Genomic DNA, 25,723 nt, shown 5'->3' on the forward strand with positions numbered 1-25,723 from the left:
ACAACATGTCCAACTCTATTTGCCCCCATTTTAATGTCCCCCTCCAGCTGCCCTAGTTCAATGTCTCCATCTAGTTGCCCTCAGTTTAATGTCCCACTCTAGCTGCTATTCATTTATTGCCCCCCTATAACTACCCCCACTGTTTAATGCCCCCCTCTAGCTGTCTCAGTTTAATGCCTCCCCCCCCAATTTGTCCCCAGTTTAAATTGGAGCACGAGGAGAGGGACTTCTTACTGTGGGGAAATTGGAGGGGAACATTATAATGTGGGGGGACATATAATGTACGGGTGACTGTAGGAGGATTGTACTGTGTGGGGGCACAAGGTGCGCCGGACATTTTGTCCCTCTTTCTGGCAGGTTTGGGCATTACTTTATTTGCCACCTCCTCCACACATAGAATATGATATTTCAGTACAATACTTGTGTGTGCTCTGTACCCTGTGCCATGCCCGGAGTCCCTGCTCCCTCCCCGGCTCCCTGTCATTGATCTCCCTCTCGCTCAGTCAGCGCTCACTAGGGCTTTCAGCTACGTTACAGGTAAGCCCCGCCCTGCCAGTCCGGTCATGTGACCTCCTCCTGCTTCTTCAAGGCACCGTGGATCACGTGACCAGCCAGGGCCATGTGACCAGCCAGGAGCAGCTTCATTCTGCACAGGGTACGTGACATGTTGCCATCGTATCCTGTGATATCGGTGTATTTACAGTATAGGGTTGTGTATAATACTGCAGTATATACTGGGGTAGCTACTAGTCTGATATGTGTGTGTTATATACAGTGTGTACATAGTATTGGGTTGTGTATAATACTGCACTATATACTGGGGTAGCTACTAGTCTGATATGTGTTTGTTATATACAGTGTGTACATAGTATATGGTTGTGTATAATACTGCACTATATACTGGGGTAGCTACTAGTCTGATATGTGTGTGTTATATACAGTGTGTACATAGTATAGGGTTGTGTATAATACTGCACTATGTACTGGGGTAGCTACTAGTCTGATATGGGTGTGTTATATACAGTGTGTACATAGTATTGGGTTGTGTATAATACTGCACTATGTACTGGGGTAGCTACTAGTCTGATATGTGTGTGTTATATACAGTGTGTACATAGTATTGGGTTGTGTATAATACTGCACTATATACTGGGGTAGCTACTAGTCTGATATGTGTTTGTTATATACAGTGTGTACATAGTATATGGTTGTGTATAATACTGCACTATATACTGGGGTAGCTACTAGTCTGATATGTGTGTGTACAGTATACAGTGTGTATATAGTATTGGGTTGTGTATAATACTGCAGTATATACTGGGTAGCTACTAGTCTGATATGTGTGTGTTATATACAGTGTGTACATAGTATAGGGTTGTGTATAATACTGCACTATGTACTGGGGTAGCTACTAGTCTGATATGTGTATGTTATATACAGTGTGTACATAGTATAGGGTTGTGTATAATACTGCACTATGTACTGGGGTAGCTACTAGTCTGATATGTGTGTGTTATATACAGTGTGTACATAGTATAGGGTTGTGTATAATACTGCACTATGTACTGGGGTAGCTACTAGTCTGATATGTGTGTGTTATATACAGTGTGTACATAGTATTGGGTTGTGTATAATACTGCACTATATACTGGGGTAGCTACTATTCTGATATGTGTGTGTTATATACAGTGTCTACATAGTATAGGGTTGTGTATAATACTACTACTACATATAGTGTGTATTATGTATAGCTGACCTAGCTTGTGTACCGTAGCCTCCTAGGTGTCTGTATATAGTGTGGGAGCTAGCACAACAGGAACACAGTATATACTTCAGAGCTGTACTCATAATGAAGACTTATTCCCTGCACATTGTATATAGTATGTATATTTTATATATACACACCTAAATAGCATATCCTGAATAAAGTTACAACATGTATACTACTATTTATGTGCATGATAGCTTTCTAGTGTATACAGTACACACACCATATATACATAGACATTGATATATAACATATTCATATGATGGCTATACATTATATAATACATACTATATATACACAACTACTGTATAGTACATATCTCCAAATAAAAGGATATGCAGCCTTATTCTATAAATGCATACTATAGATGTACGCTGTATATACAGATGTAGCGGTGTTAACCCAAACTGCTGCAGCTAACAAAGATAACTGTGCTGCCATACCATACAAATACTAGGAATAGCTACATAACGCCTCCTTAGTTCTGTGAACCTGTGGTAGCCGTGAAAAATTGACACAGATTAAAGTCTGTTGGTTTAGATAATATAATTTGTAATTAGATTGAAAATTGGTCAAAGGATCGTATCCAGGGAGTTGTGGTCACTGACTGCAACTCAGACTGGTCCCCTGTTATAAATGGTGTACCCCAGGGTTCAGTGCTGGGTCTTCTGAATACAGTGTAGTAATATTTTGTTACTTATAGGAGACGTCCTCCCACATTTCCCATCTCTTCCCTTTGGACCGCCATGACCACTTCTTCTAGCTGTGACTTGACTCTGTAATGTTTGCAACACAGACATCTTTGACTCCTCACTTCTCCACGGATCCAACTCCTATATATATATATATATATATATATATATATATATATACACTCACCGGCCACTTTATTAGGTACACCTGTCCAACTGCTCGTTAACACTTAATTTCTAATCAGCCAATCACATGGCGGCAACTCAGTGCATTTAGGCATGTAGACATGGTCAAGACAATCTCCTGCAGTTCAAACCGAGCATCAGTATGGGGAAGAAAGGTGATTTGAGTGCCTTTGAACGTGGCATGGTTGTTGGTGCCAGAGGGGCTGGTCTGAGTATTTCAGAAACTGCTGATCTACTGGGATTTTCACGCACAACCATCTCTAGGGTTTACAGAGAATGGTCCGAAAAAGAAAAAACATCCAGTGAGCAGCAGTTCTGTGGGCGGAAATGCGTTGTTGATGCCAGAGGTCAGAGGAGAATGGCCAGACTGGTTCAAGCTGATAGAAAGGCAACAGTGACTCAAATAGCCACCCGTTACAACCAAGGTAGCCAGAAGAGCATCTCTGAACGCACAGTACGTCGAACTTTGAGGCAGATGGGCTACAGCAGCAGAAGACCACACCGGGTGCCACTCCTTTCAGCTAAGAACAGGAAACTGAGGCTACAATTTGCACAAGCTCATCGAAATTGGACAATTGAAGATTGGAAAAATGTTGCCTGGTCTGATGAGTCTCGATTTCTGCTGTGACATTCGGATGGTAGGGTCAGAATTTGGCATCAACAACATGAAAGCATGGATCCATCCTGCCTTGTATCAACGGTTCAGGCTGGTGGTGGTGGTGTCATGGTGTGGGGAATATTTTCTTGGCACTCTTTGGGCCCCTTGGTACCAATTGAGCATCGTTGCAACGCCAAAGCCTACCTGAGTATTGTTGCTGACCATGTCCATCCCTTTATGACCACAATATACCCAACATCTGATGGCTACTTTCAGCAGGATAATGCAATGCCATGTCATAAAGCTGGAATCATCTCAGACTGGTTTCTTGAACATGACAATGAGTTCACTGTACTCCAATGGCCTCCACAGTCACCAGATCTCAATCCAATAGAGCATCTTTGGGATGTGGTGGAACAGGAGATTCGCATCATGGATGTGCAGCCGACAAATCTGTGGCAACTGTGTGATGCCATCATGTCAATATGGACCAAAATCTCTGAGGAATGCTTCCAGCACCTTGTTGAATCTATGCCACGAAGAATTGAGGCAGTTCTGAAGGCAAAAGGGGGTCCAACCCGTTACTAGCATGGTGTAACTAATAAAGTGGCCGGTGAGTGTATATATTATGCCCATTCGATTCGTAGTGTCCCCTATTGAACACTTTATAAATGTCCCTTGCATGTGGAATTATGCCTTACAGCAGCCCCTGCAGCCTCTATTATGCATAATAAACTATTATGCCCCAGAGTTGCCCACCCAACACTATTGTGCCCCATAGTGGCCCACCCATGAGCTATTATAATACTCTGGGGTCTTTTCAGACTCTGGAGTATAATAATCAGAGACCCAGGGAAGGTGAGTGAACATAATAAACACCGTTGCTTACCTCTCTGGGATCCGATGTTCCTGCTAGCACAGGCTTTGGGCCTTTATGGTAATATCCCAGATGTCACGTTCCGTACAGGCCCGAAGCCTGCTAGGAATAATACCGGATCCAAGCGAGGTAACAGTGTTTATTATGCTCCCTCACCTCCCCTAGGGCTCCGATTATTATACACGGGGGTCTGAAAAGACCCCCGAGTATAATAATAATAGAGTTCATGGCTGGGCCTGCTGAGGACCGCCCACTGCGTCCTATAGCAGAAGGGGAAGTGAGGGGGGCGGCCCTGGGCAGGCTCGGGGTAGTAGGTAAATAGGCCGCTACCTGTTGAGGATATTGCAGCAGGTAACAGTCTATTGGAAAAAAAAAATATTTATTTACCTACCTTGCCACTGTTGCTGCCCTCCACTTCTTCACCCAGCATTAAGACGTCTGAGTCTCAGCGCAGGTGACGTGATGACGCCGCCTGTGCTGAGACGCAGACGTCTAAACCATCCCAGGACAGGGCCGCTCAGTTTGTTTTCAGAGCGGCCTGTCCTGGGCTAGTTTAGGGGAAAAGAAAAAAGTCAAATTGCTCCAGCTGCCACCCCATCTGAAGGTGCTGCCTGAGGCGGCCACTTCACCTGGCCTGGTTCCCCAACCGCTATACTTCTCATTAATGGAAAGGGTCTGGTGTTGTGTGATGCCTGTACATGCTGCCGGGCTCCTTTCAAATAGTAGCCTCATGAGGTGAGTAAGAATAAGAAATACTTATACTCACCCGGGGTCACTGCTGGGGCCTTCGCACCTTATGTGACAGATGAGGCACATGACCTCAGTCGCAGGCAAAAGAGGACCAAAGGGGATGCTGGAGAGAGACTATCCCTCTTCCTATACGCCTTGTTGTCTCATAAGAGTCTGTCAGGTCTCTAGTCAGCAGTCTCTAGTCACAGTACCCCTCTGGAAAGTGACACAGTGGTAACGCACATCTGCTTCGCATTACAAGAACCATGGTGTTCAATGGACAGAACCTGAGCCTCTTTCTAAGCTGCCCACTTTAAACTTCCTTCCTCTCATCTGATTCAACAAAGCTGCCTGAATCAAGTCACAACAGCCAGCAAGAAGCTCCTGACGTTGTAACTTAATGTAGTGCATACATTAGAGGCAGGAGGCAAGGCAGGACCTCTTTAAACCCTTCAACTGAAGTTGAAACCAGACCCCTACATCCTGAGCCCCCTCCATTCCCGCCTTTCAATCTTGGTCCTGTTCTGTGATATAGATGTTATTGTACTATAGTATGCTATCTCAAAAATAGATTATAGCTTTATAGCGCCCATGTTCATGTTACTGTATACTGTCCAGGGATATTAAACATCGCAGTTATCGCAGCAAGAAGAAGAGGCGTAACTACTGGACTAGCAGCTGCCACAGGGCCCTGGACATTAGGGGCCCGGCGATGGCCGCTACCGCTGCGTTTTTTTTTTTTTTTTTTTTTTTTTCTTAATAGGCAGAGTTACTCAGCCGGTAACAGGCCCTATTTACTTACCAATCCTGAGAGGGGCCGGGATCGGTAAGTGACGCCACGGGCCCCACAAATACTATTATTATACTTGGGGAGGGTCTCTTCAGACCCCCGAGTATAATAATCGGATGCCCGGAAGACGTAAGGGAACATAAACACAGTTACTTACCTCTCCGCGCTCCATACAGGCATCGGGCCTAGTTGTGTGACGTCCATGACGTCATTGAAGATGTCCGACACCACCGAGGACTGCAGCGAAGCCAGGGATAGGTAAGTGACAGTGTTTTTTTATGTTTGTATCCCCCCTCTGTCTCCGATTATTATACTCTGGGGTCTTGTTCATGGGTGCCATCAGTGGGGCATAATACTGTATGCAGGGGCTACTATGGGGCATAATACTGTGTGCAGGGGCTACTATGGGGCATAATACTGTGTGCAGGGGCCACTATGGGGCATAATACTGTGTGCAGGGGCCACTATGGGGCATAATACTGTGTGCAGGGGCCACTATGGTGCATAATACTGTGTGCAGGGCCACTATGGTGCATAATACTGTGTGCAGGGCCACTATGGTGCATAATACTGTGTGCAGGGCCACTATGGTGCATAATACTGTGTGTAGGGGCCACTATGGTGCATAATACTGTGTACAGGGGCCACTATGGGACATAATACTGTGTGCAGGGCCACTATGGGGCATAATACTGTGTGCAGGGGCCACTATGGGGCATAATACTGTGTGCAGGGCCACTATGGTGCATAATACTGTGTGCAGGGCCACTATGGGGCATAATACTGTGTGCAGGGCCACTATGGGGCATAATACTGTGTGCAGGGCCACTATGGGGCATAATACTGTGTGCAGGGCCACTATGGGGCATAATACTGTGTGCAGGGCCACTATGGGGCATAATACTGTGTGCAGGGGCTAGAAAGGGACATAATACTGTGTGCAGGGGCCACTATGGGGCATAATACTGTTTGCAGGGGCCAGTAAGGGACATAATACTGTGTGCAGGGGCCACTGTGGGGGATAACACTGTGTGCAGGGGCAACTGTGGGGCATAATACTGTGTGCAGGGGCCTCTCTGGGGTATAATAGAGCGCGCAGAAATGCGGGGGGAGTCGGTCGGTCGAGGTCTTTGGTTTCGGTCAGGAAGGGGGGGGCATGTCAAAAATTCGCCAAGGGGCCCTGCCATTCCTAGTTACGCCACTGACAAGAAGGTATTTAGACCAATAGCAAATTCCAGTGCATGTTATGTTTTCGTAGAGAAAATACGTTTATATTTGATAGAGAACGTTCTTCCAAGTGCAATTCCTCTTTATTTCCATTCTAGGTTGCTGAAATAGGAGTTTTCTCCTGACAGAGCCACTGAGGATGAACAAGAATCACATGGCTGAGAGTATATTGAACCTCACCCTAGAGATCATCTACCTGCTAACTGGAGAGGTGAGGGATTCTGGGAACTTATACGAATGTGTCATGCCATGTCTATTACTCTTGGAATGACATCTCTTTTATCTCCGTGAAATAAACTGGATTGATGATAACATTGCACACCTAACCATCAACCCTCTACAACGTTCACAAAGATCGATGCTGTTTCAGCCCCTCCCAGCATCATTGCAAAACCTGCAAGGCCTCTTGGAAGGTCGGCATGATGTTAATGGGAGCAGCCTTTATTGGGCTTTCACTGAGATTCTGTCTTCTTAATTACATCAGGGAAGACAGGCTTGCACATTCTAGTGAGCGCCCTCTATTGGTTTGCAACACTGAGGCACCTGACTTCCTAATTACATCATGGCAGACAGATTTGCATATTCTTCCCATAGTACATATTTAAGGTCAGATTTTGATTTACTTTGCATCTTACAGGCTATGGACACCTTTAGTTTCTCTTCTTACCCTTTATGGATTTATTCTATAATGTATTTTACATACGGTACTTTATAAGGAGTACATGATATTATTGCCTCTCTTTTCCTTGCACTAAATAAGAGAGTACATGACCTGAAAGGTGAAAGTAACGTGTAAAGCTAAATCATTGTCCCTCTCCATGTAAAGGATTACATAGTAGTGAAGACCATATCGGATGAGGATGAAGGATGGAGCAGGGACCAGATCCCCATCACAAAGCTTCCACCTCACTCACTGATGGATAAAAGAATCAATGAGCAGAAGATCCTGGACCTGACCAACAAGATCATTGAGCTGCTGACTGGAGAGGTGAGCGCTGCTGGGAAGGACATGATTCAGTAACAGTATGGAAGGTGTATGGTGGTGACTGGTTTTCACATCTGTTTGTAAGTTGACATTTCTGTACCCATTCACTTCTAGAACTTACCGTTAATGTTGGAGACATGGTAATAGAGGGATGGATGCCGACAGAGCCCCTTTTGTCTTCGTCTGTTGCCTTTGACTATAATGTAAAAGTGTTACAGACTCTTTCTTTTGTCATGTTTGTATACTTTTGTAATGGAAGGAAAAGTCCTGCATGTATTTCTATAATGGATGAGAGCAATGGACATTAAATAACGGTAGTGTGAACGCACCCTAACATATTCTAATGAAAGCCTATATAAAGGGGCTTTATCATTGGGAAAAGTCATTTTTAACTAATCGCATCCTTGCATAGCCTTTAGAAAGTCTATTCCACACCTACCTTTTGTATGTAAATTGCCTCAGTGGTTTTTGAATGAGCCCGTTTTTATTCATGTGCTAATGAGCTTCCAGCCAGCACAGGAAGTTCTCAGCAGCACTCCTTTCTGCTATTCTCTGCTATGTGTGAGAGCACTGAGAAGAGTCGTCAGCAGCAGCCTGTGCTGTACACATACATAGGAGAGAATAGCAGAGGGTGCACGGCGGAAGCTAATTAGCATATGGATAAAAACAAAAAAGGCTCATTCAAAAACTACTGGGGCGATTAGCATACAAAAGGTATGTGTGCAATAGCCTTTCTAAAGTATGTGCTTAGTTAAAAATGATTTTTCTCAATGATAAAGCCCCTTTAATTTTGGACCATCTCTGTGCTGGATCTTCTTAAAGTAGTGGTGTTATTTTGTGTGTTTCTCATCATCATCTTAACCTTGGTTCCATAAAGCCGGTGGGCAGGAGTCTACCATATACACTGCCATTTAATCTCCTAGCTCTTATAAAGACATTTTATTAATTAATAGTAAATTTGAATACAAGAATCTTTATTATATTATGTTTTTAAAGAAATATGTGCAGTAAACACAGTGGGTTAGCAGGAATTATCTGGTGGTTAACCTGCTGCCATCTACAGTAACAGCGCTGAGCACAGGGATCCAGTCTATGAGATTAGCTCTGGTACCTGCAGGTCACTGAGCTACTAGTTAGAGTATATAGATACATTCTAGAATGGTATATTACAATAGACTGCAGTTAAAACCACATTGAGGAAGGAACTGGCAGGAATAGATGTTTTGTACTGTGAAAACATAAGCAGAGAGATAAGTCTTCTGGGAACTATTAGGACTGATGTACAAGTACGGAATGAAAAACTGGGATATATTAGAAAATAGTACAACAATGCAATGTACTTTAAAGCTACTTTAATCTCTCCTTTTTGCACATGTGTCATTTCTTTCCTTCCCCCTTGTCTCGAGATATCCCAAAATTGAGTAATACAAGATAACAAGTACATATGGGATTGTTCTCTTTTTCTGTACTTTACATGATAACTATTTATTACACCAGAATGTTTATACCAGTATGTCAATTTTTTTTTTCCTTTATTTTTCCTCTGTTAAGGGATAGCTGCGTAAATGCTAAAGCCTTTTTACACAATAGCTATTTATACGGCTTTATACTTGCCTTCTGTAAGAGGCAATTGCAAGTCATTGGAGCTGAGAGTTACTTATTTAGACAAAGAAGATGCTTTCAGACCATTATTGAGAGACCAATGTTATGGTTTGTGTAATAAAAAGTTCTGCAATTTTCCAATATACTTTCTGTATCAATTTTTCACTGTTTTCTAGATCTCTGCTTATTGTCTGTCTTCTGTTTACTTCCAGTGGATAAAAATCAGTCCATGGTCATGTGACGTACAGTCCATGGTCATGTGACGTACAGTCCGTGGTCATGTGATGGACACACAGGTGCACGTCTCATTATAGTCTAAGTACAGTAATCACACATCTGCCTGGTAACGAGTTCTGCAACTGTGTGTTCATCACATGACCATGGACTGTACGTCACATGACCATGGACTGTACGTCACATGACCATGGACTGATTTTTATCCACTGGAGAGTAAACAGAAAGAATGACAACAAGTAGAGATCTAGAAAACCGTGAAAAATTGATACAGAAAGTATATGGGAAAATAGGTAGGGGCAACACGGTGGCTCAGTGGTTAGCACTGCAGCCTTGCAGCGCTGGAGTCCTGGGTTCGAATCCCACCAGGAACAACATCTGCAAGCAGCTTGCATGGTCTCCCTGTGTTTGCGTGGATTTCCTCCCATTCTACAAAGACATACTGATAGGGGGAAAAAATATACATTGTGATCCCTATATGGGGCTCACCATCTACATTTAAAAAAAAATAAAAATATATGGGAAAATTGTAGAACTACTTATCCAAACAATAACATTGATCTCTCAACATTCGTCTGAATGTGAACAGCCCCTATAATGACTCAGTGGAACCACCAGGTATCCTATATCCCTCAGGTATATGCCAACGGTCTGGGACCTCCTTTACTTCAGAGGAGTTTGAGTTTTTGAACATTATCCTTTGGGTCAGTATAAAAATAAATAAATGAATGAATGAAAAATCTGAAAATGTTATATACATATTTTTGATATATATATATATATATATATATATATATATATATCACACATTATGTAACAGTAAGGGTCCATTCACACAGAGTAACGTGCCGCGTGATGTGGCACGTATACGGTATGTGAGACATCACATGGCACGTTACTCCGTGTGAATGGACCCTAATAAAGAAGGAACACTGAACTGATAAGTAACAACCAAAAAGCCATTCTTGGTCCTTGTACTACAGAACCCAGGATCAGCCAAACCGACTGTGCTTGAGTTTTTCCACTAAATGTCTATCTCCGTTTCAGATTCCTATAAGATGTGAGGATGTTGCTATTTATTTCTCCTTGGAGGAGTGGGAGTATATAGAAGGATACAAGGATCTGTACAAGGATGTATTGTTGGAGAATCACCAGGCCCTCTCCTCACTGTGTAAGCAAAAGTTTAATTTGCTGCAAGAAAGGACTTAACTAAAAAAAAAAAAAAAAAAAAAAAGCCGATGGCAAATTGTGGCCTAGACTAGTAAATTCATCAGATGTTAGACCAGACCCATATCAGACGACATATCCCTTCATTATCCTATTGGAGACCAGACTCCCTTAAAGGGGTTTTCCGGGCAAAAAAATCATTTTACAAAAAAGGTCTGTTAGTTCTATTAGTGGGTTAATAAATGCCACCAAATACCTTTAGCGGTGCTTTGAGCGATTTCTGGGGTTCTCAGTGAGCGCACAGTATCCTCTGCATTAGTTTATATCCATAACTTCCTCTTCTGTGTTTCCTACAAGTCCCAGGATGCCTCACTTCTCTGTCTCTCACTGACGGACCCCCTCCCTTTCACCCACACTCCCCCTCCCTGATTCCTTAAGAAGTGGAAAAAATGGCAGCACTCCAACAATTAGAAAAAGTGTGGGTTTATTCCAAGCAGAGCGGCGTTTTGGTTCTTGTCAGAACCTTCTTCAAGCCTTTTTTTCCCTGTTTCCTTAGCTAGCCCGCCCACTACAACCTCAGCAGCCATCATTATAATATTAGCTATCCTTAACCACACCTCACACTCACTGTCTCACTCCTTTTTTCCCTAGCTAGCTAGCCAGCTCATGCATGCGCAATAGCTCACTGCGCACGCGTCGCTGATGACACAACCAGAGAGAAGACGGCAGGAAGGGGAGGGGACGGGAAATGAGGAGACGGTAAGAAAGGGCTGGAGACAGTGTAATGAGGTGAGGGGACGGGAAGTAAGGAGATGAGGGGGGGGGGGATATAATATATGACCCCCCCCCATCTCTGGAAGTGGCGAGATGGAGAGTCACAGGATACTATGGTCACATGATCACCCCAGCGATTATGGTAAATATTCACTTTTGTTAATAAAAGTGAATTATAAAGTAGATGGGAGGGGGTTTAGTTTAGGGTAAGAGCTTCTTTATATCCCGCACAACCTCAGATCATGCTGTTATACTTAGCTATTTGGGGTATTCTCAGTCTTCCTTACCTTTTGACACAAAATGCTAATGTGGACTAGTGCAGGGCTTTGTATTGGCCTCACACGTAACATTGGCAGTAGTTGTGCCACTCATGTCAGTGCCAGAGCAGTTGTAAGGGTTCCTAACACGTCCGCACTGACTGTTCTTGCTTCATCTACAGGTGAGTTAAGTATGAAGGACGTACCAGATCATACCGATCCTGTTCTTACACAGAATTGTCCAGAAGAAAATGACAGTGCCCTAATGGATCATCAGGTAGATACGAGATCACAGCAAATCCTGTAGATGAACCCGTCTGGTCTCTGACTGTTGTTTCTGGTTCCGTGAAGAGTTCTCAATTGCCTTATTTGTACCACTTTTTCTGTATATGGGAAAATAGGATGAAGAACTGTCTGATCTTAAACATGAAGTTATATCAGAAGAAAAAGAAAGGTACGTGGAAGATAAGCAGCAGCGCAAAGAGGAGGAGATTCCCACGTATATCGGCACGGGTGAGCGACAACTATTTACTGGTCATTTCAACAAATTTTGTATAAATCAATAGTATTGGCTGTGACGTATATTATGAAGGAATTCATTGATCAATGGTGGAATATGTGCTGTTAGTTTTGGTGCCTGATATACTATTTATTCTCTGTACTGTCAAGAGGGCGGTGCCAGGCAGGAGCAGGCAAAGGGTGAGATTCTGAGTTCTGACACTGGCTGCCTCTGATTTGAGCTCTGAGTCACACCCCATTTCCCGATCCTGCAACAAGATGGCACCATACGTTTTTAAATGGTTTTACAAAGATACTCGCTTAAAAGAATGAAGAACAATATTATTCTTAAAGGGGTTGCCTGGGATATTTTGAAATCCCTACACTAGTCTAAACATCCCCCCTACTTTCTGAATAATAATATTATTAATAAAAAATGTATATTTACCCATATCTCTGGGGTGGTCATGTGACCGCCCCAAGGACATTGTCACCAGATAATCAGAAAATCTGTTTCCCCATTTCCTGAAATGGATCGTCGCTACTCTACTATGCATACGCAGTAAAGGTTCATCATCCCTGGATGATCAGTACAGGGGGAGGAGGGGCCATCTCACAGGAAGACGCGTGAAGGGTAAGTATATACTATGGGTCAGGGGTTGGGCTGAGTAGAGCTAGAGAGAGAGAGGGGGGGTGTGAGGAAGGAGAGGAGAATAAGGTGAGAGAGGTTACTGAGGAAGTTACATAGTAGGAAGCAGAACCATGTAAACAGACATTAATAAAACGGTCACAAGAGAAGTAGATAGGTATCGGGGAACAGTCAAAGATGAGCCAAAGGCTATAGATGTTTCATATCTATTGCTGGATTCATACTATCTTTGTTAACCCCTTAAGCACCCGGCCATTTTTCGTTTTTGCCTTCACACATTCGAAGAACCATCTTTTTAATTTTTCAGTTCAGACTTACATGACGGCTTATTGTTGCCAAAACAAATTGTTGTCGGTAATGGTAATGTTTTGATACCTTTTAAAAAAAGAAAAACTTTTGTGACATGTCAGACGCTGCAGACGACTTAAACAGACCTATATGCACTTGAGAAAGGGCTAGTGCCCGAAACGCGTAGTGCCTTGTCAATAAGGATTCTGGAAGAAGTTATGTCCAGCTGGTTTGTGCGCGCCTTACCCCACTCCTCTGCTACCCGATTGGTCTTGGACTTTGAGGGCCACCTGTACATTTAATTTTTTGCGAGCCTTGACTAGCTGCTGCCACCACGCTTTAATTTTGTGTGCTAATAGTGTTGTGATTTGTCACAACACAACAAGGTAAGGGACTTTAATTTATGCCTATTGCCTCATCTTATCGGGAATACTACACTATTGGCGCTCGGTGTCTCTCTCTTTTTTCTTTTTTCAAAGAGTTATGACAGTATCTAGTCATACTGGTACAAGGTGAGGGGGAGAGCTTCCCATCTTGCTGACCTCATCGTGGGAGGGGGCTGAGTGGAGATATATTGTCACACATGACAAGACCCCAGGGTCTTGTTGTTCTTCCTGGACTGCTGGGATGTGTCATGAAGTGCTGTGATGCTATGGAAGCTAATTCCTTGGACTAAGGTCTCTGTTGCCTATGGAGATACCATGCACCCTGAACTATTCTGCTAATGGAGTAGTCAAACCCTTACCACCTAAGGATTACTTATGGACTCTAACTACTTATGGACTCTAAAGGACTATGCCCTGGATTTCATGAGGTGAACTCCGGAGACCCAACTGGGTATTATAATTCTGTTTCTAATCTTTTATTCTTTTTATCTTACTGCACTATATCATACTTTTCTGTAACCGTATAAGCTTGTATCCGCTACCATATATCTCTATGTATGTTAGTTGTCTAGTATCGACCCTCTTGGGTTAATAAATATAAAACTAGAAGGCTCGTCTCATATTATCCCATAAGACCCGGTCCCTCTCTCAGGGTGAGAGCGGACGGTAAATGTAAGAAGGTGATCACAGTTTTGCCCGTGGCAAGGCCAGGTAGGCCAGAGGCTGGGTCAAAGTGGCTTTGGTGAGGCGAGATCCTTCACAGCTTGCCTCTCTATTACACACTGCCTCTGTCATTGTGCAATAGATTTAATACAATGGCAAACCTGGGAGCCTTCAATAAGCTCCCAGCTGTCATGGCAACTGATCACCGCCCAATGATAACGTTCTGGAAGGAGGCGATCAATGAAAAATGGCAGGGCCAGTGGTGCCTGTGCAGTTTAGACACCGCAGTCCCGTTTAACTGCGGTGTCTAAAGGGTTAACAGCTGCGATCAGTGAAGGCACCGATCACTGCTGTTAGCGACAGCTCCTGAGCCCTCTCCATACATCCCCATGTGACCAACGATGTACAGGTACGTCATTGGTCGTTAAAAAGTTAATGTCCTTTGGTGTCTTCTGTCATAGGAGGACAGCTATGGAAATTAAACTGTTGCAGACAATGAGCACAACAGATTCTGTGTCTGTTCTCATTCACACTAATGTAAACAATAGAGATGAGTGAGTACTATTCGAAACTCCCGTTTCGAATAGCACGCACCCTTAGGAATGAATGGAAGCAGCCGACACGCAGACTTTGCCGGCGGCCGGCCGCTTAACCCCCTGCGTGCCGGCCGCTTTCATTCATTCCTATAGGTGCGTGCTATTCGAAACGGGAATTTCGAATAGTACTCGCTCATCTCTAGTAAACAACATTTTTTTCGCCAGCTATTTTCCGCCATGTTTGTTTACTTTTGTAACAGAGGATAACGTTCTGCATGCAGGACTTTTTCTTTCATTCAAGACAAAAGACTGTCACCTCTAAGATGATTAGAGAGAATCTTTAGAAGTTGCAAAATTTTTGATTATTCATATTTGCAAAAATGTTTTAAACTTTTAATTTAATTTAAATCTGGTTATGTTTGTGGGAACAGCAATGGGTATATATATAGCTTAACCAGGAGGCTTAAAGGGGTTTTCCCATCTTTCTGTTTCCGCAGTTTGCCTGTCTCTTCTTCTCACCTCCTGTATTTCTCTTCCCCCTCCTTTACCAGCTTGCTGAACAGGACACTATGAAGTATCACAATACTTATACAGATCAGATAATATGCACATGAGAATGTACTCAGTGTTATCTGTGTGTTTTCATAGACCAGACTTTATCAGCAAAATGCAATTAGCTGAACAGCAGAGCTGTATATAACAGTGAGAGCAGTGATTGAGGTCACTTGTCCTATCTCACAGGTCTGGCGTTGTGGAAACGCTGTGTAAACAATGCGAGGAATAAGTTCACATATCAAGCAAACAAAGCAGCATTTCTAAAGCAATATATTTAGGAAAAGTCTTCAATTTACATAAGTTACCAGTATAGATAGGCTCCTTGAGATGGGAATACCCCTTTAATAACGTTTACTAGTAGAGTCATAATTGGAAGAGATAAAGCATATTTGTTTTTCTTCCAACAGGTCACTTTGTCGAAAATCTGAATGGACAGTTCCTTTTGCTTCCAGATTATAATGTTCAGTATAATGTGATCCCACATGATCATTCTGGAGAACCCTCCATTACTTCAGGATTAGCCTTGGTCCTTCACAACAGAGGCTTGTCTACTGATCCCACCGACCACAGGGAATCTTTTCCTAATCCGTCACTGAATGATCAAGAAGTTACAGTTCCTGGAAGGGGGAAGCGATTTACATGCACTGAGTGTGGGAAGAATTTTACAACTAAATGTAGTCTTTATAGACATAGGAAAATTCATGGAAACGAGAGACCATATTTATGTTCTGAATGTGGGAAATGTTTTATTCAGAAATCACACCTTGTCCAACATCAGAAAAATCACAGAGGAGAGAAGCCATTTTCCTGCTCTGAATGTGGAAAATGTTTTACTCAAAAATCAAGTCTCAGTGACCATCAAAGAATTCACACCGGCGAGAAGCCATTCCCTTGTTTGCAATGTGGGAAATGTTTTACCTATAAGTCAAGTCTTGTTGACCATCGACGAATCCACACAGGAGAGAAGCCGTATTCATGTCCAGAATGTGGGAAAAGCTTCACAAGGAAAACAAATCTTATTGAACATCAGAAAAATCACACAGAAGGGAAGACGTTTTCTTTCCCAGAATGTAAGAAATTTGCTCAGAAATCCTATCTTGTAAAACCTCAAATAATTCAGAGTGGAGAGAATCCATTTTTATATTTTCAGATGAACCCACAATCCATGTTAAAGGGGTATTCCATACTGATAGGGAGAAAAAAAATTACATTGTGAGCTCTATTGGGACTCACAATCTACAAAAAATATATATATATATAGGCTGCTGTGTCAATTTAGCATAACTTCTTCTTATAAAGTGTGCGCAGAGTTGCTCCTATTCGTGTAAATGGGACCTGCTACACTTCCCCTGCACAGCTGTGCTCGGAAAACCAGTGAAAGGGTAGCAGCACTTAGAGCCCCTTTATACTTAGGATTAGTAGGGGTTCTACATCGGTCACCAATTCCACTGCTGCTGACCTTCTACGTCTGCCTCCGCAGAACAATGAAGCGGCTCCCCCATTCACTTAAGGACATTTGCTCCTAACTCTCAGGATTGTTAAAATACCGATCATGGGAATTTAACTCTTTAGATGATGCAGTCAAAATTGACAGCAGCATCTATGGGGTTTTGGAGGAAAGGGGTTCCCTGTTGGAGGCATCGGAATGAATGGGTTTGAAAAATGACTGCAGGTTTCAGTCTCCTGCCCTGTTTTGTGCAGGAAATGGAAACCTGCAGAACAGAGTCCCGGGCGCAGATGTGAACGAGCCCTTACTGTCTGTTATGATAGGTGTTAGTTTTTTTTTCTTTTAAACGGACACCTTCATAATGGAATCTAACGTTAGTGTGAACCCTGCCTAAGATATCACTTTTCCGCTTTAATTTAGTAAGTGTGACTTTTAGACGTAAACTCATTACAGTACTACATCTTACTTCGATGTTAAGGCAACACTTTACTGATCTGCTGAGGGATTTCCACAGTGGTGGTGATTACTGGTGCCTTCTCATGTGGCTGTGCTGACAATTAACCATTGCATTGTAAAGCCTCGGCTAAACCATAAATATCTTTGCACTTTTTTTTTTTTTTACTTTTGTTGACTTCTGCCACTTTTACACTCAGATTATGACTATCATTGGGATGATTAGCAGTAGTATTAGCAGCAATGAGTAGTCACTGCTATAGTGCTACCATCTTGAATGAACACAATCATATTTTCTTTTTCTTCTTTGACAGATGCCAGAAATTTGGAAGAACATGTCATGTTAGCTCCAGATTATAAAGCAGAGTATAATGATACCTCACAAGGTCATTCCGATGAACGCTCCATTACTTCAATGTTAAACTCAGTTCTTCACAACAGAGACTTGTCTATTCATTTCTCCGACCACAGAGAATCTTCATTTGGTCGACCACTGAATGATCAACTGGATACTGTCCCTGAAGGGGTTAAAGTTTTTACATGTTCTGAATGTGGGAAGAATTTTAAGACTAAATGTAGTCTATGTAGACATAAACGAATTCACAAAAACGAGAGACCATTTCTGTGTTCAGAATGTGGGAAATGTTTTATTCAAAAATCACATCTTGTCCAACATCAGAAAAATCACAGAGGAGAGAAGCCATTTTCATGCACTGAATGTGGCAAATGTTTTACCCAGAAATCTAGTCTTAGTGACCATCAGAGAATTCACACTGGAGAGAAGCCATTTTCATGTTTGGAGTGTGGTAAAAGATTTACCTATAAATCAAGTCTTGCTGACCATCGGAGAATTCACACAGGAGAGAAGCCATATTCATGTTCAGAATGTGGGAAATGTTTCACCCGGAAATCAAACCTTGTTGAACATCAGAAAAATCACACAGGAGATAAGCCATTTTCATGTCTTGAATGTGAAAAATGTTTTACCCAGAAGGCCTATCTTTTGAAACATCAGACTATTCACTCAAGAGAGAATCTGTTTTCAAGTCCCGATTGTAGCAAATGTTTCAGTCAGAAAGCAGATCTTGTTAGACATGAGAGAACTCATACAGGAGAGAAGCCATATTCATGTTTACAGTGTGGAAAATATTTTGCTGTTAAATCACATCTCATTGACCATCAGAAAACTCACTCAGAAGAGAAACTCTTTTCATGTTTAGATTGTGGGGAATATTTTACCTTGTCGGCCCTTGTTATACATAAGAAACAACACACAATACTGAAGCAGTGTTAATGTTCACTTTCCAATAAATGCTCGAACGCAGTTGTAAAGATATTGGTGAAAGGTTTCACAGCACATGAGATTTTCCAGTTTGTATTGATATGTACACATTGAATGTCATTAATGTGGTTTGCAATAAAACCATAGAAGAAATGAACAAGATGAATAATAATAATAATGGATTGCTTATGTCCTATGTTATGGATAACAGGTAAAATTTTCACTCTTCAAAGTGATTACCTCTAGCTCAGGGGTTGGGAACCACTATGGTACATAATACGGTGTGGAGGGGCCGCTATGAGACAACTAGCTGGTACCCGCGACTTCGTCTGCGGTGATTGTAGAAGTGGGTATATACAGGCGCGGGTAAGGTTTTCGTAGTGTGTATAAGGGATGGGATATGAAATGTAACTTTATCTTGTTTTGCTATAATTCAGAGAATACGTGAGACTTTTGTGTTGAAGTTAATTTGTATTTCAGCTGCTATATATACGGTGTTGGTATAAACTGTACATAGTGACTTTGGGACAGAAGTATTTGAAGTTAACCCTTTCCCGCCGATGGCATTTTTTGATTTTCGTTTTTGACTCCCCTCCTTCTAAACCCCATAACTTTTTTTATTTCTCCGCTCCCAGAGCCATATGAGGTCTTAATTTTTGCAGGACAGATTTTTATTCATGATGCCACCATTATTTATTCTATATAATGTACTGGGAAGCTGGAAAAAAATTCAGAATGGGGTGGATTTGAAGAAAAAATGCATTTCTGCGACTTTCTTACGGGCTTTGGTTTTACGGCGTTCACTGTGCAACCAAAATGACATGTCCCCTGTATTCTGTGTTTCGTTACGATTCCGGGGATACCAAATTTATATGGTTTTATTTACATTTTGACCCCTTAAAAAAAAAATCCGAAAGTGTTAAATTATTTTTTGAAAAGTCGCCATATTCCGACAGCCGTAACTTTTTTATACGTGCGTGTACGGGGATGTATATGGCGTCTTTTTTTGCGGGACCGGGTGTACTTTGTAGTTCTACCATTTTCGGGAAATTTTTTTGCTTTGATCACTTTTTATTCAAATTTTTATCAGAATCAAAACAGTGAAAAAACGGCGGTTTGGCACTTTTGACCATTTTTCCCGCTACGGCGTTTACCGAACAGGAAAAATATTTGTATAGCTTTGTAGAGCGGGCGATTTCAGACATGGGGATAGCTAACATGTACAGTCCTATGAAAAAGTTTGGGCACCCCTATTAATCTTAATCATTTTTTGAATTCCCCTAACTACTTTTTACTGACTTACTGAAGCACAAAATTGGTTTTGTAACCTCAGTGAGCTTTGAACTTCATAGCCAGATGTATCCAATCATAAGAAAAGGTATTTAAGGTGGCCAATTGCAAGTTGATCTCCTATTTGAATCTCCTCTGAAGAGTGGCATCATGGGCTACTCAAAACAACTCTCAAATGATCTGAAAACAAAGATTGTTCAACATAGTTGTTCAGGGGAAGGATACAAAAAGTTGTCTCAGAGATTTAACCTGTCAGTTTCCACTGTGAGGAACATAGTAAGGAAATGGAAGACCACAGGGACAGTTCTTGTTAAGCCCAGATGTGGCAGGCCAAGAAAAATATCAGAAAGGCAGAGAAGAAGAATGGTGAGAAGAGTCAAGGACAATCCACAGACCACCTCCAAAGAGCTGCAGCATCATCTTGCTGCAGATGGTGTCACTGTGCATCGGTCAACTATACAGCGCACTTTGCACAACTAGAAGCTGTAAGGGAGAGTGATGAGAAAGAAGCCGTTTCTGCACGTACGCCACAAATAGAGTTGCCTGAGGTATGAAAAAGCACATTTGGACAAGGCAGCTTCATTTTGGAAACAAAAATTGAGTTGTTTGGTTATAAAAAAGGCGTTATGCATGGCGTCCAAAAAGAAACAGCATTCCAAGAAAAACACATGCTACCCACTGTAAAATTTGGTGGAGGTTCCATCATGCTTTGGGGCTGTGTGGCCAATGCCGGCATCGGGAATCTTGTTAAAGTTGAGGGTCGCATGGATTCCACTCAGTATCAGCAGATTCTTGAGAATAATGTTCAAGAATCAGTGACGAAGTTGAAGTTACGCCGGGGATGGATATTTCAGCAAGACAATGATCCAAAACACCGCTCCAAATCCTCAGGCATTCATGCAGAGGAACAATTACAATGTTCTGGAATGGCCATCCCAGTCCCCAGACCTGAATATCATTGAACATCTGTGGGATGATTTGAAGCGGGCTGTCCATGCTCGGCGACCATCTAACTTAACTGAACTTGAATTGTTTGTCCAAAATACCTTTATCCAGGAACTGATTAAAAGCTACAGGAAGCGACTAGAGGCTGTTATCTTTGCAAAAGGAGGATCTACTAAATATTAATGTCACTTTTCTGTTGAGGTGCCCATACTTTTGCACCGGTCAAATTTTGGTTTAATGCATATTGCACATTTTCTGTTAGTACAATAAACCTCATTTCAATCCTGAAATATTACTGTGTCCATCAGTTATTAGATATATCAAACTGAAATGGCTGTTGCAAACACCAAAATATTTAGAACAAAAAATGATTAAGATTAATAGCGGTGCCCAAACTTTTTCATAGGACTGTATGTGTTTCACAGTTTTTAACTACTTTTATGTGTGTTCTAGGGAAAGGGGGGTGATTTGAATTTTTAATCCTTTTTATTTATTTTTTTACTTTTTTTAAACTTTTTTTTTGCATTTATTAGACCTCCTAGGGGTATTGACATGGGTGGGCAGTGTCACGGATTGTCAGAGCGGTGGGGGTCGGCAAACATGGCTGCTCCGGAGCATTAAAGAGCGCCTCCTGGAGTATCGTTAAGATGAGGGGCAAAGTGGTAAAGTATATGTATATGTGATTGTGTGGGGTTAGGGGCGAGGCTACAGAGGGCAATATGAATTTTGTGGCTTGCTATGGTACAAAGTGTGTGAGATTGCAGAGATGGTGGTGTGAGTTTGGGTTTTGTGGGGGTCCTAGCACAAACGTATGTGCGCTATTGTGACGAAAAATAGCCTATTGTTTAATCGGGTATATTAACTATGTTTGTGGAAAATTTCAACCAAATCGGTCGAGCGGTTTTTCCGTGATTGAGGAACAAACATCTGAACATGCAAACATCCAAACACACAAACTTTAACATTTATAATATTAATAGGATACTGTGTGTATGGGACGCTATGCGACATAACACTGTGCAGGAGCCTCTATGAACATAACCCCATGTGCAGGTGCCGCTATGGTTCATAACACGGTGTGCAGGGGCCGCTTGCGACATAATACCGTGTGCAGAAGCCGCTATGGGACATAATACCGTGTGCAGAAGCCGCTATGGGACATAATACCGTGTGCAGAAGCCGCTATGGGACATAATACCGTGTGCAGAGCCCGCTATAGGACATACCATTTGTAGGGGCTGCTATGGGACGTTATAATGTGTGAAGGAGCAACTACAGGAAATTATTCTGTATAATGGTGTGTTTTTAATATAAAAAAAACAAAACAGGCAGATTTTTTTTTTTGTATAAAAACGCACCATGTAAATGCAGCTTTACATTAAAGTAAAAGTATCATTGGCCTAAGAATAAAGCTGCATCAAGATACATAGTGTGTGAACACCATAAGGTCACCGTAATTTACCACTAATTGGGGGCTGTACATGAACTGTCATTGCTTCTATTGGGAAAGTACAGGTGCCTCCTGGGAACTAGCAGTAAACACACGTGTCCAGAAGCGCCTTGTGGCAGCACTTCTATGTTATGGTTTGTGGTATATGACTTTAGGATAGGGGTCGTCAGTCTTACATTTATTGTTCAGCACTCCAAGCATCTCATCTTGCCGTACAAAAAGGATGGCCTACCCCATTCATTAATAAATAAGTTGTTGTCTGGGCCCACAAATATGCTATTTTTGTAGGTTGCTTTGCTTTCTGCCTTTGGTTCAGTTCATCCTAATAAAGCTCAATAGGGTTTATATCTGAAGACTATGCAGGCCCCTCCATTCTTTGAAGCCTACCGGTTTCTTCTTGTGTTCTTCAGTAGCCCTGACATAACCTAGGAGTATGTTTTGGATCATTAATAGGCATACAGTGTGCTAGTCACCTTGTACGAGTGGCTGGATTCCGCAGAAGATCCTCAGGGCGTCTTCCTCCATGTTTGACAGTTGGTGTCACAAACTGAAGAACCATCTTTTAATCTAATTGAGAACTTACAAAACCTGCATAATCTACCAGAGAAAGGGAAGCACAGAGGCCTTTCAGCACTGGAGCCCTGGGTTTGAATCCGACCAAGGGCAAAATCTACATGGAGTTTGTATGTTCTCCCCGTAATTGAGTAAGTTTCATACCAAAATGATATTGATAATTTTGAAAACTCCCTGTGCAACCACTGATCTTTGTTGATGTTGGGGATGAGCCTGTATGGCAGCCGGTGAGGGGAAAAATATCTGTGTAGAGATATTGGTTCTTCAGCCATCTTGGTCTGTATACTCTCTTTTGTTCTATAGTCTCCATTCTAGAAGATGTTCTGCACGTAGCAGATTATCAACCATGAAGCAAGCTGCTCTTATCTGTGTACCAAAAAGTTGGAATGTTCCTAAGTTTCTCATGTCCTATAGCAGACACAGACTGTTCACAAGATATGAAGCCAGTTCTAACAGCTTGCTTAGGTAGCCCCCCCCCCCAACTATGAAACGTTAAGATCATATCATCCATCTTAGCGGTATGTGCAAATACTTTCATAAGGCTAAACCGGTGGACACGGAAAATCGTGTTAACTCATGGATTATGTATGCACGTATATATACGGCATCGCAGTGTGCCTGTTTTTGTATTCTCTGAGTTCGCAACACATCTTTCCAAGAAACCGGTGGCATCTACCCCAGGGCATTCCCCCGACACAGCCACTAACTCCCCTACTCCATAATGCTTCCTATGCTTTGCATCTCCATGAGAAAAGCGCTTTACAAATGTTTGTCATGTAAAATTTTTTCTTTTTTTTTTTGTAATCTTGCGAGTTCTTTTGTGATGGATACTCGAGTTGTCAAACCTGCATATAAGATAATTCTTTAATAGTCCGACCATGGGGAAACTATAGAAGTCTTCTCTTCGTAGTTGAAATGGAAATTTGTGTATTAAAGGGATCTGATCATTCAAACACTTTTTTTTTTCTCGTTAACACGTCGGAATAGCCTAAACAAAGGCTATTCTTCTCCTACCTTTCGTTGTCTTCTCCATGCCGCCGTTCACTTGAAATCCCGGTATTGTTTGAGCGCTGGGGCCCGCCCCCAGTGCTGCGAGAGAGCTCATTTGCATACCGACAAAAACCGGGATTTCAAGCGAACGGCGGCATGGAGAAAACAAAGAAAGGTAGGAGAAGAATAGCCTTTCTTAAGACTATTCTGACGTATTAAAAAAATGATACAGAGTGCCCACAGTGGCATTACAGCGCTAGCACAACATAGGAAGTGCAGGGTTCAAAGCATGGAGGAGGGCCGGGGTATGGTACCAATGCATCAAGAGCTCGTATTGCGTTTCCCTAAAGGTGACGTACCCTCTTTTTATGTTTGCTGTGGAATTATATCCAATTTGGTTTTTTGACAATTCTTTTTGTGGTTTTCCATTGAAGACAATTTAAATGACGATATTAATACCAAAGAATTTGTGATTGCAATCATTTTCTGGAAGAAACGAGTATTATCTGACAGAATTGCAGGGGTGCCAATACTTTTGGCCAACACTGTAAATCACACCTTCCCTCAGCCTCCTCCAACGTGCAGTCCCATGTAACTACATCGCTCGCTCCCCTCAGCCTCCTCCAACGTGCAGTCCCATGTAACTACATCGCTCGCTCCCCTCAGCCTCCTCCAACGTGCAGTCCCATGTAACTACATCGCTCGCTCCCCTCAGCCTCCTCCAACGTGCAGTCCCATGTAACTACATCGCTCGCTCCCCTCAGCCTCCTCCAACGTGCAGTCCCATGTAACTACATCGCTCGCTCCCCTCAGCCTCCTCCAACGTGCAGTCCCATGTAACTACATCGCTCGCTCCCCTCAGCCTCCTCCAACGTGCAGTCCCATGTAACTACATCGCTCGCTCCCCTCAGCCTCCTCCAACGTGCAGTCCCATGTAACTACATCGCTCGCTCCCCTCAGCCTCCTCCAACGTGCAGTCCCATGTAACTACATCGCTCGCTCCCCTCAGCCTCCTCCAACGTGCAGTCCCATGTAACTACATCGCTCGCTCCCCTCAGCCTCCTCCAACGTGCAGTCCCATGTAACTACATCGCTCGCTCCCCTCAGCCTCCTCCAACGTGCAGTCCCATGTAACTACATCGCTCGCTCCCCTCAGCCTCCTCCAACGTGCAGTCCCATGTAACTACATCGCTCGCTCCCCTCAGCCTCCTCCAACGTGCAGTCCCATGTAACTACATCGCTCGCTCCCCTCAGCCTCCTCCAACGTGCAGTCCCATGTAACTACATCGCTCGCTCCCCTCAGCCTCCTCCAACGTGCAGTCCCATGTAACTACATCGCTCGCTCCCCTCAGCCTCCTCCAACGTGCAGTCCCATGTAACTACATCGCTCGCTCCCCTCAGCCTCCTCCAACGTGCAGTCCCATGTAACTACATCGCTCGCTCCCCTCAGCCTCCTCCAACGTGCAGTCCCATGTAACTACATCGCTCGCTCCCCTCAGCCTCCTCCAACGTGCAGTCCCATGTAACTACATCGCTCGCTCCCCTCAGCCTCCTCCAACGTGCAGTCCCATGTAACTACATCGCTCGCTCCCCTCAGCCTCCTCCAACGTGCAGTCCCATGTAACTACATCGCTCGCTCCCCTCAGCCTCCTCCAACGTGCAGTCCCATGTAACTACATCGCTCGCTCCCCTCAGCCTCCTCCAACGTGCAGTCCCATGTAACTACATCGCTCGCTCCCCTCAGCCTCCTCCAACGTGCAGTCCCATGTAACTACATCGCTCGCTCCCCTCAGCCTCCTCCAACGTGCAGTCCCATGTAACTACATCGCTCG

At 43.0% G+C, this 25,723-nt stretch overlaps 1 protein-coding gene across 1 annotated transcript in view; it reads left to right on the top strand.

The window, feature by feature from the left end:
• Window positions 1–19,004, top strand: part of LOC142182941 (uncharacterized) — a 42,741-nt gene extending 23,737 nt beyond the window's left edge. Inside the window, exons 9-10 of the mRNA XM_075257761.1 lie at window positions 15,869–16,531; window positions 17,676–19,004. Coding sequence (XP_075113862.1) covers window positions 15,869–16,531; window positions 17,676–18,655 — 1,643 coding nt within the window. The 3' untranslated portion in view covers window positions 18,656–19,004. The remainder of the gene's footprint in view (window positions 1–15,868; window positions 16,532–17,675) is intronic.
• The last annotated feature ends 6,719 nt before the right edge of the window (window positions 19,005–25,723 follow it).

Source organism: Leptodactylus fuscus, chromosome 10, assembly GCF_031893055.1.
Source record: "Leptodactylus fuscus isolate aLepFus1 chromosome 10, aLepFus1.hap2, whole genome shotgun sequence".
Lineage (NCBI taxonomy): Eukaryota > Metazoa > Chordata > Amphibia > Anura > Leptodactylidae > Leptodactylus > Leptodactylus fuscus.